Source organism: Nannospalax galili, unplaced genomic scaffold, assembly GCF_000622305.1.
Source record: "Nannospalax galili isolate Female #2095 unplaced genomic scaffold, S.galili_v1.0 scaffold1364, whole genome shotgun sequence".
In the NCBI taxonomy this organism is placed as follows: domain Eukaryota; kingdom Metazoa; phylum Chordata; class Mammalia; order Rodentia; family Spalacidae; genus Nannospalax; species Nannospalax galili.
The window spans coordinates 201434-212833 of record NW_008350758.1 but is presented as its reverse complement, the minus strand read 5'-3'; the positions used below and the strand labels follow the sequence as shown (position 1 = coordinate 212833).

The following is an 11400-nucleotide window of genomic DNA, read 5'->3' as shown; positions in this document are numbered from 1 at the left end:
GTGAGACCCTGTCTCAAACAAACAAACAAACAAACAAACAAACAAAGAGAACAAATAAATCCAACAATCTCCCCCCTCAAAAAAAATTGAACCTACCATATGATCCAGTTATACTACTCCTTGGCATATGCCCTGTTTGTTATTGCTCTTTTCACAATAGCAAAGCGATGGAAGCAACCTAAGCATCCCTCAACTGATGAGTGGATAAAGAAAATATGGTACATTTACACAATGGCGTTCTATTCAGCTATAAAGAAAGACAAAATCGTGAAAATTTCTGGTAAATGGATGGAAACAGAAACTGTTATAGTAAGTGAAGTAACATACACTCAGAAAAGAAAACGTTATGTTCTCTGTCATACGTGGATTTTACAGGCAAATACTTATATGTGAATATATATCCTCATATAACCACAGGAGCCAAGAAAGTGGAAAGGAACCAGGGAGGTAAAGAGAAAGAAGGAATGTGAGGGAGAATAGTAGGAGACAGGTGTTACGGACTGTAAAATGATAAAACGGGGTATTTAACTGGGAGGGGAAGAGGGAGGTTTTCAAGGATCCGTGGGGAGGAAAGGAGGGAAGAAGGAGCTCAAGAGAGGGGGGATCACAGGAGACAGGTATTATCAAGGGTGAAATGGGTTAATGTGGATACATTAATTTGGGGGGGAGGGTTAGAGAGGGAGATAGAGAGGAAAGATAAATACTAATTAGCTGGTGGGAAAACAAGAGGGAAATGTATTAATTCAAAAGCTGACTGGAAAATCACACATACAGTAGCTCTTCATAGGACCAAGAACACAGCTGAAGGCCGCATAGCAGACAGGCGTCCTCAGCAGACTGCTGTTCAGTAGAAGCACCTGCCGGCGCTCAACCCACTGTAGTTGATTTTTAAGAAATTTTTGTTCCTTTCCATTTCCCCTTTTTGCTATTTAAATTGACTTTTTTTTTCTTAAAGTTCCAGACTCCTCACACACCTATCCAAATGTTTGTGCCATCTTGCCCCAGTTTAATGGCAAAGAGACCAGAAGGTGGTTTGTTTACAGCAGTTCCCCAGGAAAAAAAAGCGCGCTCTACAAGTAACATCAGCCCATTTCCCAGAACTGCCTCATATTCTAAGAGCAAGTTGGTTTTCAATGTCTCTGTCCCTGTGACACCTCCTCACCTCATCAGCCACAGCCGTTTCCTGTTCCACCTCCTCCACCTTTTCTTTTGCTCATCGCGTTGCTATGGCTACCTCACAGGGTAGAAAGGTTAAGATGGAGGGGCCGTGTACCCGGCTCTGAACATGTGATGGTGCCCAGAATGGGCTGGAGGGAGAGGTTGGGAAAAAGAGGAACATCACCAGGAGATCTGCAATGACACCTGTGCTCAGGATCCTCCTCAAGTATCACTGTGGACTGGCCTTGGCCAGGGGCAGGGGTTTCCTCTCTTTCCCCCTGGAGAGGAGACCTGGTTACAGACACTCAGAGCTCAGTGTAGAGCTGACTGAAGTAAAAGGTGCTGGCTGCACCTCCTCTTACAGAATCCTGACAAAGAGTTTTAAAGCACAGAAGCAGGAAGATGGAAGGCTGACGTAATGGGCGGGAAGCAGAGAGGCCGCAGGGAAAGCTCACAGGGTGTGTGTTCTATATGGAATCGGCAAAGAGAAAAGTATATCAAAATAAGTTTTGGTTATTAGATATTTTAACCAATGCTGACAAAATCTGTAGAAGAATATGCGGATAGCCATGAGTGGTTCTTTGTGAATACAAACGTGAAAGTATTTTGTACAATTTTTTTTTCTTGATTTGTTTTATTTCCACTTAACAAGAGATCAGGGACTTCATGATCAGGATAACAAGTTGGCTTGTTAAATGTCAACTCTATGATAAGACTGTGGTCTAGCATCTATTGTAAGCTGCACACAGCCTATCATTCTATACACGAGGTAAGGAAGAGAGTAAACGTTATGAAGCCACAGCATCACTGGGCTGGAGAGATGGCTCAGTGATTAGGAGACCATGTTGTCCCATGGAACTCATGTTTGGTTTCCTGCAACACCTTAGAGGCTCACGACATCCTGTATCTCCAGCTACAGGAAGATAAGATGACTCTGCACTCTGTGGGCACCTGCACTCACATAAAGATACCCAAATACAGGATCACACATACACTTTATTTTCAAAAGACAAAAACCCCTGTGACATTACAAAGCTCTTGGAAGTAAAAACACCAGTGTTAAACCTTTGACCAAATACCAGGAAGTCAGGGGGACATGAGGGCTTGGGACAGAGCACAGACATCCTGCACATGCCCAGAGAGCCTGTAGGCAGGTGGTGACACAGAAGCTGAATCATTAATGGATTTGGTTCAGAAAGGTTAGCTGGAGACGGCTAGGCTAGCAGATGGAAGTAGAGTTAGCTGGAATTATAGGCCCCATAGTTCCCACCCTCCCAACAGTTCAGAATACTGCATCTCAAGGCATCTACCCATCCTTTACCAACATGGTGAGAAAAATTTCTCCAAAGATTAGGATGTCTCACAGAAGATACCCAGGATTAACTCCACAGAGCCATCTACACCTGCTCTGTTCCTTCCAGTGAAATCCACAATCCCATTACAGACCTTCTAGTCAGATATTCTAATAATTTGTTCTCAACTATGAAAAGGCACTAAGCAGAACTGACATTTGGGGAAACCCTAGAGAATGAAGAGGAGATAAGAGGTAAAAATAAACAGAAAAAAATAACCCTGAAGGGAACTGGCTTCTCAGCATAGAACTTAACTAGGAAAAACTAAATAGGCAAACAATTAAACTTCCTTTCAGGCAGACAGTCACTATCCTCCCACTGAAATCAACCAGAAGAACAGTATTGTGCTTGTAGTCCTAAAAGCAGGAGTGAGAAATTAAAAAAAAAAAATGTTCCCAACCATGGGGCCAGAGGAGTAGAAACCGAGGGAGATCAGAGAGGTCGAACAGCTGTCAGTCAGGATGTTGGCAAGGCCTAAAAAACGTGGACATGAAAATTAGACCAAGCGAAGGGCTTGTTCAGTGGGGTTTCCTGCTGTAAAACCCAAAGGCCAGGCTGCTCCCTCAAGGAAGGATGCTTTAGTAGTGCAGGACTTCTAGTTAGTGAACAGAGTGAGAGACTTTAAAGTATCTGATGTGTTATTTACTTTTGCACTGCTGTGACCCGATGCTTGACAGAACGACTTAGACGAAGAAATTTTTTTAAAAAAAACTTAAAACAAGAGTTTTTTGATACTTTCATACATGAGGACTCTATTTAATCATTCTGCTCCTGCTTCTCGAACTCCAACTCCCCCCATTTCCAACCCTGACACTGTCTCAATTTCTTTAATATTTAAAAATGTTTTATTAGCATTGCTTTCTTTAAGAAATAACATGATTACAATGAAAGATTTCGTATAGGATGGAGAATTTGGAAAGGGAGTGAGTGGCAAACTCACATTATAACACCAGTGACACATTTCACATTATTATTGAAGCTTTGTAGTATAGTTTTGCCAGTAAACAATATTCAAAAATTATAGTATACATGTATAATTTCAAAAGTATATTCTAAGCTATAATTGCACATATTCAGTTTGAGGATTATATCAGTTAAGGTAAGTACTTTCTATTTCTTTTTTAAACTTTAAAAATTATATTTATTATTTTTATTTTATGTGTGTATTGCCTCCATGTAGGTAAGTGCACCCATGTCGTGCAACGCCCATGGCGGTCAGAAGAGGCTGTTGGATTGCCTGGGACTGGAGTTATGGACAGTTGTTAGCTGCTGTGTGGGTGCTGAGGATTTGAACCTGGGTCTTCTATGAGAACAACCAGTGTTCTTAACTGCTGAGCCATCTCTCCAGCCCCCTCTAGTTCTTTTTGAAACTCTTCTCACTGTGATTTTTATTTCTGTAAGTTAAATTAAGGTATAGGTGAAGGCATAGTGGGGCATCTCATTTTCTTGACCTTCTGTTTAATTATTGTTACAAATAGATACCCCCCCCCCGTCTATGAGTCGACTTAGTGGTCTTGCATATATTTGTGTTTAGAGCTGACCACTTGGAACTATCAGGGAACCTATCAGGGAACTCCTTCCTGGAGGAAGCTGAGGCTTTCTCTCCCTATATCCACTGATTCCTGTAGCTCTTCATCTGGAGGTGAGAACTTGTGCATTTTCCTTAGAATTAGGACCACTGGTATGTTTCTCATGCCCACATTGTCAGCACTGATTGGACTCTGTGGGCTTAAATAAAGAAACAAAATCCTTTAAAAAGGAAGACATGAAGTTGGGAGGTTCATATTATAGAGGATGCCGGAGGGAGTTGGAGGGGGCAAGACATGGATACGATCAACAGACATTGCACTCATATGGGAACTCTTCAATGAATTCAGAGAGTGAAGCAGAAACAGGCTGTACCCTGTAGTTCTTTGCTGCAGAGCTTAGCATGAATTGTAAATCTCAAGGGAAGCAGGTGTCACTCAAGACACTGACCCTGGTCAGCTGCCTAAACAGAATCCAGGCAGTGTTGCCGAAGGTGGTAGAGAATGACTGTGGAGGCACTTCAGATGTCAACACAGAATTGTTATCATCACGAGTTCAGATATTCTGGGCTGTGAGGACAGAATCATTTTAAAAGAGGGACCATAGCTGCCCAATGCTGCCTCGTAGAGGAAGCCATGCTCCCATATGCCACGTCAGGCTCCTCAGCTGCCCAGGCACGCCTCTAACAGGCTCCAATGTGCCATGTGTTGCAGGGCAGCAAGGCCCTAGGAACAAGGCCACCTGAAGCCATGGAGTGGGAGAATCTTCAGAGTGAGGCCTGCTGACATTAAGGTAGGAAAAGCAAGACCTTGTTCTTTTAAGTTGGGTTGTGAGATAGTAGGCCTCCATTTGGCTTTTTGACCCCTTCCTTTGGGTTAGCCCCCCCATTGCACTCCCGAAACTCCTCCATATTTCCATCTCCCTCCCTGTTCGACTTCCCACCCCCAGTGTTCCATCACTCTGCTTTCAATTGGCCTGTCATCTACTATCCACCTTTCATTAATGTGTCCTTCTCCCAAAGTCCCTTTATACTTTTCTAACTTCCAATTGTGCTCCAAATCAGATACACAGAATAAAAGATCTGAATCTAGGATCCTCACATGAGAGAGAACATGTGGTGTTTGCCCTTCTGAGCCTGAGTTTACCTCACTCAAAGTGATTTCTTTTCCTGTACAGTGTGCTTAACCTCTGGCTCTCATGATTTCATCTTTACTTAATGTTGAATAATATTCCATGCATACGTTTGCCCTTTTTTTCTGGTCCATTCATTGCTGGACATTTATTTCTTTCCATTTCCCAGGAATTGTGGGGCAGTGAACACGGATGTACCAGGGTCTCTGTGGTGGGGCATCAAATCTCATGCATATGCTTTGCTGTGATATCCTGGGTCATATTGTAATTCTCTTTCTAGGTTTTGAGGAACCTCCAGACTATTTACTGAAGTGGATGTCCTAGTTTAAACTCCTACCAGTGGTATAGAAGAGTTCCTGTTCCCCACATCCATGCCAGTATTTACTGAGATTTGTATCCCTGATGACGGCCGTTTTAATTTATCTTCTGTTTTGTGGTAAACACTGTGACTAAAAAGCAACTTGGAGAGGAAAGGGTTTATTTCATCTTGTACTTCCAAAGCAAGAGTTCCTCACTGAAGAGAGTCAGGCAGGAACTCAAGGCAGAAACCTGGAGGTGACACTAAACAGAGGCCATGGAGGAGCGCTGCTTACTAGTTTGCTTCCCCTGGAGCGCTCAGCACTTTCCTCATCCAGCCCAGGCCCACCTGCCCGGGGATGGCAGTGTCCACAGTGCCTGGGCCTCCTACATCAGTTAGCAATCAGGAAAATGCCCACAGTCATGGCCACAGGCCAGTCTGAAGAAGGAAACTCCTCAGGTGAGGGTCCATCGTCCCAGGTGGCTCTAGTTTGTGTTAGGTTGGCAAAAACTAGGCATCACAATGCTCAGTTCCAGAGCCCTGTTTTAATAGGGTTGTTAATTTCCTTAGTGTCTGGGTTTTTTTAGTTCTTTGTATAGTCTAGAAATTAATGCTCTTTGGGTTGAATGTCTGACAATGACTTCCTGCCATTTTGTGGGAGGGGCTGATGTGGACATGCTCCACTATGCTTAAAAAGTAGCTGCTGATGGATTCTGGGAAACAGAAGTCATTGTGTTCAGTTGTGTACCAAGTGGTGAGCACTGCAGAGACTGGTAGGGAGTTCCAAACCCATTGTCACCTGGTGGGTCCAGATTCAACTCAGTGGATCATAAAACAGAACAAAAAAAAATCAAAATGAATATAATCAGTGTCTAATATAGATGTATGAAATTGTCCCAGAACAAATTTAATTAATAAAAAACAAAATGAAATTTACATTACGACCACAAGTTTTTCCAAAACCTTGCAATTTTTTCCCATATATATTTAAAAAACCCTATAGCTGCCTTCTCCTCTGCGTGTGCCCTTATATTTCTCATTTTTTCCTCATAATCTCTGCATATTTCATCTATTTTTTTCCTTTCTTCTTCTTTTAATTTAATCAATGTTTCCTCTCTCATTCTTTTGATATATTCATTGAATTGATTGGAGCAGATTGTCTCCAACTCCCTTTGACATTGGTTCACTTTTGCCCCTGTATCCTCATATATGTTGTCAGAAAAGTAAGTCCCTCCATTGCCCCGCACCATTCTCTCTATCAGCTGCACCAGCTCCTGCACTTGATCTTCCTTCTCAGCCTCCCCTGCTCTGTTGTTAAAGGCCAGGCAGCGGCTCCCACACTCCTGGATGAGGCTGCTCAGCTCTATGTCTGCTTCTTCTAAAAAGTCATCAAGGCTCCTGCTCTCAAGTTCATCTTTGTGGGTGAACAGGACAATCATGTACTTCATGGCTGCCTCCCCAAAGAAACCCTTGATCAAAGCAACAGTCCTCTGTTCTTCCTTTGTATAGTGGCCCAGCTGCAGAACCAGGATGATGGCGTGAGGCCCAGGGCAGGAGTAGAGGACACAGCGGCTGATTTCTTCACATTTGGTAGCCATGGTCAGATAAGTATCAAAGAGCCCAGGAGTGTCAACTACAACTAGTTCTCTCCCCTTCCATTTCCGGGATGCTCTCTGGCAGGTCTTGGGAACAGCTTGGATAGAAATCTTTGAAGCAAATATCTTTTCCCCGAGGATGGTGTTGGCCGTGGCACTCTTTCCACTTCCTGTCTTTCCTACCAGAACGATCCTCAGAGCAGCGTTTTCACAGCCAGCCATGTTTATGTCAGGGAAGGGCCGGGATCAGGACCGCGCAGATCTTAGGGAAAAGGAGGAGAGAAGATGGCGTTAGATACATGGGAACCCCCCAAATCCTTCTTTTTTCTTTCTACCCTGGAATTTTCTGATATTCTATTGTCTTCACACATTCCACTAGAGGCAGAAAGATGAAATACAACCATAAGAGAAATGGAGAAACCATAGAAGAACACTGGCCCACGTAATTATACATGGAAGTTCCAGTGGCAGGTCTGAGCTACAGTGTTTGTGTAGAAGTCAGAGGATAACAACTTCTTGGAGATGGTTATCGCCTTTAACTTCATATGGATTCTGGGTACTGAACATCTTCAGATTGTCAGGCTTGAGAAACAAGAATCTTTACTGTTGAGTCATCTCATCATCCATAGCATGCTTTTAAAACTATGAGAATCTCAACACTACTTAAACTGTTCATGATTACATATAGAATATGTTCCTACCCCTGCTATGACCTACATACCAATCTTGGAAACAGTGGTCACTGTTTCTGGCCATGACTAGTGCCAGACTTGAGACTCAGTGTACCCGATCGCTGCCCTGCCATGTGCCTGAAAGCCAGACCAGGACTGAGAAGGTGCACTCCCAGATCATTGTACCAACTGCCACTCCCAATCTATGCTACAGTGTCTGACTGGAACCAAGCACATCTTCACCAAAATGTTTTTTTTTTTTTACCATAAACATGTCAACATGTCTTTTTAAAAGTCAGAGACAACTAATTCTAGAAATGAAAACATGATCATAGAAACTCAGAAAAAGATATTGCAGGTGGCTCAAGAAACAAAAATTTAAGGCCAGACTAACTTCAGCATGAAAAAATTAAGGAAAGGCCTCAGGAGGCTGAGAAAGGAGGATCCCTACAGTGTGAGGCCAGTTGGGGCTAGTGTATGATGCTGTGTCCAAGGAAACAGTAAAGGGGAAAGACGCTGTGTCAAAGGAGTAAATTCTAATACTCTGCAGCACAGTGGGCTGACTTTAGTTCCAATAACCTACTGTATAGTAGATGAAGAACTAAGAGAGGCTTTCAGAGATGGCAAACATAGAGACAGTAAGAAGATGGAGGTGATGCTTCCCCTGATTTGACCAGCAGACCCTTTAATACAGTTTTTGAAAATTACTGAATCCATAAATACAGGTTATTACATTTTAACCAGAAATTTTCTCCTACTGAAAAGGAATGAGAGGTATTTCTACATGGCAATATAGACAGATCTCCAAACCAGGTCATTAAGTGAAAGAAAGAAATAAAGACGAAAGACAGAAAGAAAGAAAGAAAGAAGAAAGAAAGAAAGAAAGAAAGAAAGAAAGAAAGAAAGAAAGAAAGGTAGGAAGGAAGGGAGAGAGGAAGGGAGGGATGGAAGGATGAGGGAAAGAAAGAAAGAGAAAGAAAGAGAGAGAAAGAAAGGAAAGCACGTAGGGAAGGTCAGATGGCTCAGCAGTTAAAGGTACTTGTACCAAGCCTGATGACCTGAGTTTCATCCCCAGAGCCCACGTGTTGGAAAGAAAGATTCTCACAATTTGTCCTCTGATTGCTACACCAGGCCATGCATGCTTACCAACACACACACACATACACACACAAATAAATAGCATAAAATTTCAAGAAGTCCAGTAGCCACATTCCCCCTTTAATGTTTAAAGGGAGAACGGGAGAAGACAAAGTAGAGTTACTACCACTCTTATGGAAGAGAAACGTGAAATGCATCTACTGCTCTCATGAATGCAAGGCACTGGCAAGGTCGTCTGAACTGAAGCGCACACACATTATTTGCTGCACAACGGGAGAAACCAGATGAAGGGAGGAAGACAGCAGGAAACCAGACTCCGTTCACCAGACTGTCTTATAGAATTGAGCTGAACGTCATTTAGAACCATTTTCATACTTACAAAACAAAATTCATTTTGAAATGCCATAAAATGAACAACAAATGAACTGAATTGTATTTTCTGTGATGGATAAATCATGCAAAGAGTTCCAAGAGACCTGGAAAATGTAGACATTTCATTGTTCAGGCGTTGGAGGACAAATCCTCAGGACAGAAACAAAACAAAGAAATAAAACCCTCACAAAACCCGTACGTTATTTTTAGTATCATGTATTCTTGTGTAGACATTTCATTGTTCAGGCGTTGGAGGACAAATCCTCAGGACAGAAACAAAAACAAAGAAATAAAACCCTCACAAAACCCATACGTTATTTTTAGTATCATGTATTCTTGTGTATGTGTGTGTGTGTTTGTGTGTGTCTGTGCATATATGTGTGTGCATGTATGTGTGTGTCTGTGTAGCGTGTATACTTCTGTTTGTGGTGTGTGTATGTGTGTCTCTGTCTATACATGTTTGCATGAGCCTCTGTGTGTATATGGTGTGTTTCTCTGTGTATGTATATATGTTTGTGTCTGTGTATACATACTTATATGTGTGTGTGTGTGTGTGTGTGTGTGTGTGTGTGTGCGCGTGTGGAGATCTGAAGTCCATCTAACAGCTGTAGACTGTGGAAGCCTGATAGCAGAGGTTCATGCCACGTATGAATCTTCATATGACATTTCACATCTTAAAAATTTGTGGTCCTGGAACAAAGAACAGATTCTAAATCTGGGACAGGAAAGTCAGCAGGGAAACCTGAACAATGCTTTCAAGTTCGAAACAAGGAAACACACAAAATTATTTGGTTCTATGAAAAGGACTCTCGGGCCACCTTGAAGAGACTCAGGTGTGAACATCAATAAGAACATAACTGTAATGATGCAGTTAAAATATTTTGGAGTGCAGTGGATTACAACAACACCATCTCTGTGAAATAAATTAATCGCTCTCTCTGCAGTGCGCTTTTAGAGGACCTCAGCAACGAACCCCGGCAAAGGGAAAGAAGCCGCGTTTTCCTTGTCTTCCAGAGCGCCTTCAGATTCACTTCTTTCCACCGTGAAACATGGAAGTTCAAAGAGCCAGACACTGGAGAACTGGCTCCACTAGGCCAGTTCTGTGAAGGTCTCTTACAGGATCAAGAGGCTTGCTAGGCAAGGCCATTCTGCAGAGGAAACCCAAGGACAGAAAGCAAGCGAGGGACCCAGAGCAGCGCAGACACCTCAGGTCGTGCTGCTCGCTCAGAGCACCTGTCCCTCCCAGCCGCCCTCCTCCATCCCCCAGGTCACACTGCCAGGGACGCAGATTGTTGAATGATGCAGAGGAGTCAGCACACTGAATTCTAGTCGCTGTGAGTGACTCGGATAATGAGGAATGTCAAGACTTTCTGGGATTCTTTCAAGAAATAGAGGGACTTAGATGGAGGATCTGTAAGTTCCTTCCAGCTCTGAAAAGCCTACCTTGAGGGCACAGAATTTCTTGTGCAGGATTTCAGCAGTGCTCTGTGTCTGCCCGACAGCCACCTATGGCAGGTGCGCTATAAAGGAAGAATTCATCCTGTGAAGTGTGAGAGGTAGGGGACCCATGCTCATTAATCTCCTTGTGTCCCCTACCCTGTATCACTCCCACCTAGGCCAAACAATCACTAGTGCTGTTAAGACAATATCTCCTCCCTCCTCAGGTCACAGTCCTCTCCCCCGACGGATGCTCTGTCCCCTCTTCCCCTCACATCTCTTTACCTCTGGGTCTCTTCCCAGCCCGACTCACCTTCTTCTGTAGGAGCTGATGAGAGTTCAAGGTCTCTTCAAGGATCTGTTTGAGCCGGTGCTTCTGCCTAACTCTAAAGTAAGAGCACTTGCATACCCCAAAGCCTTCTACTCAGGAAGTTCTCTGGGTGGAGCCAGTGTATAGGAACTGTTTGCCCTAAATGGAAAATAACATTGCTCAGTCACTTATTGGCTACTTCAATTTTGCCAAGTTAAAACCTTTGTCTATAGATGTCTGCTTCAATGCCAACATTTTCAAAACCACTTTTTATTGTTTTGTTTTGTTTTTAGTTTTCTTTTCTTCTTTTTTAGGGGGTGGGGGGCATTTGAAGGAAGGTTTCCCTGCATCCCCATCTGATTTGGAACTCAACATGCAGACCAGGCTGGCCTCATCTCATAGAGATCCTACTACCTTTGTCCTCAGAGTACTGGGATTAAAGGTGTGAACG

The 11400-nt window shown here is 43.1% G+C and overlaps 1 protein-coding gene across 2 annotated transcripts; it reads right to left on the bottom strand.

Annotated features, from left to right (window-relative positions):
• Positions 1-6367: 6367 nt before the first annotated feature.
• Positions 6368-11006, bottom strand: LOC103745886 (GTPase IMAP family member 7-like). Of its 2 annotated transcripts, none has more exons than XM_029570829.1 (3): positions 10953-11006; positions 10646-10722; positions 6368-7323 (listed from the first exon to the last, which is right to left on the bottom strand). In XM_029570829.1, exon 3 carries the CDS (start codon positions 7281-7283, stop codon positions 6405-6407), a length of 879 nt encoding a protein of 292 aa, XP_029426689.1. In that variant the 5' UTR covers positions 7284-7323; positions 10646-10722; positions 10953-11006; the 3' UTR covers positions 6368-6404. The 2 variants fall into 2 exon arrangements, with proteins under 2 accessions (XP_029426689.1, XP_008846121.1); XM_008847899.3 differs by having other exon boundaries at positions 10646-10742; positions 10953-10967.
• Between the last annotated feature and the right edge of the window lie 394 nt (positions 11007-11400).

Excerpts from the sequence above, each read along its gene's own strand:
- LOC103745886 (XM_029570829.1), bottom strand. The coding sequence starts at position 7,283 with ATGGCTGGCTGTGAAAACGCTGCTCTGAGGATCGTTCTGGTAGGAAAG.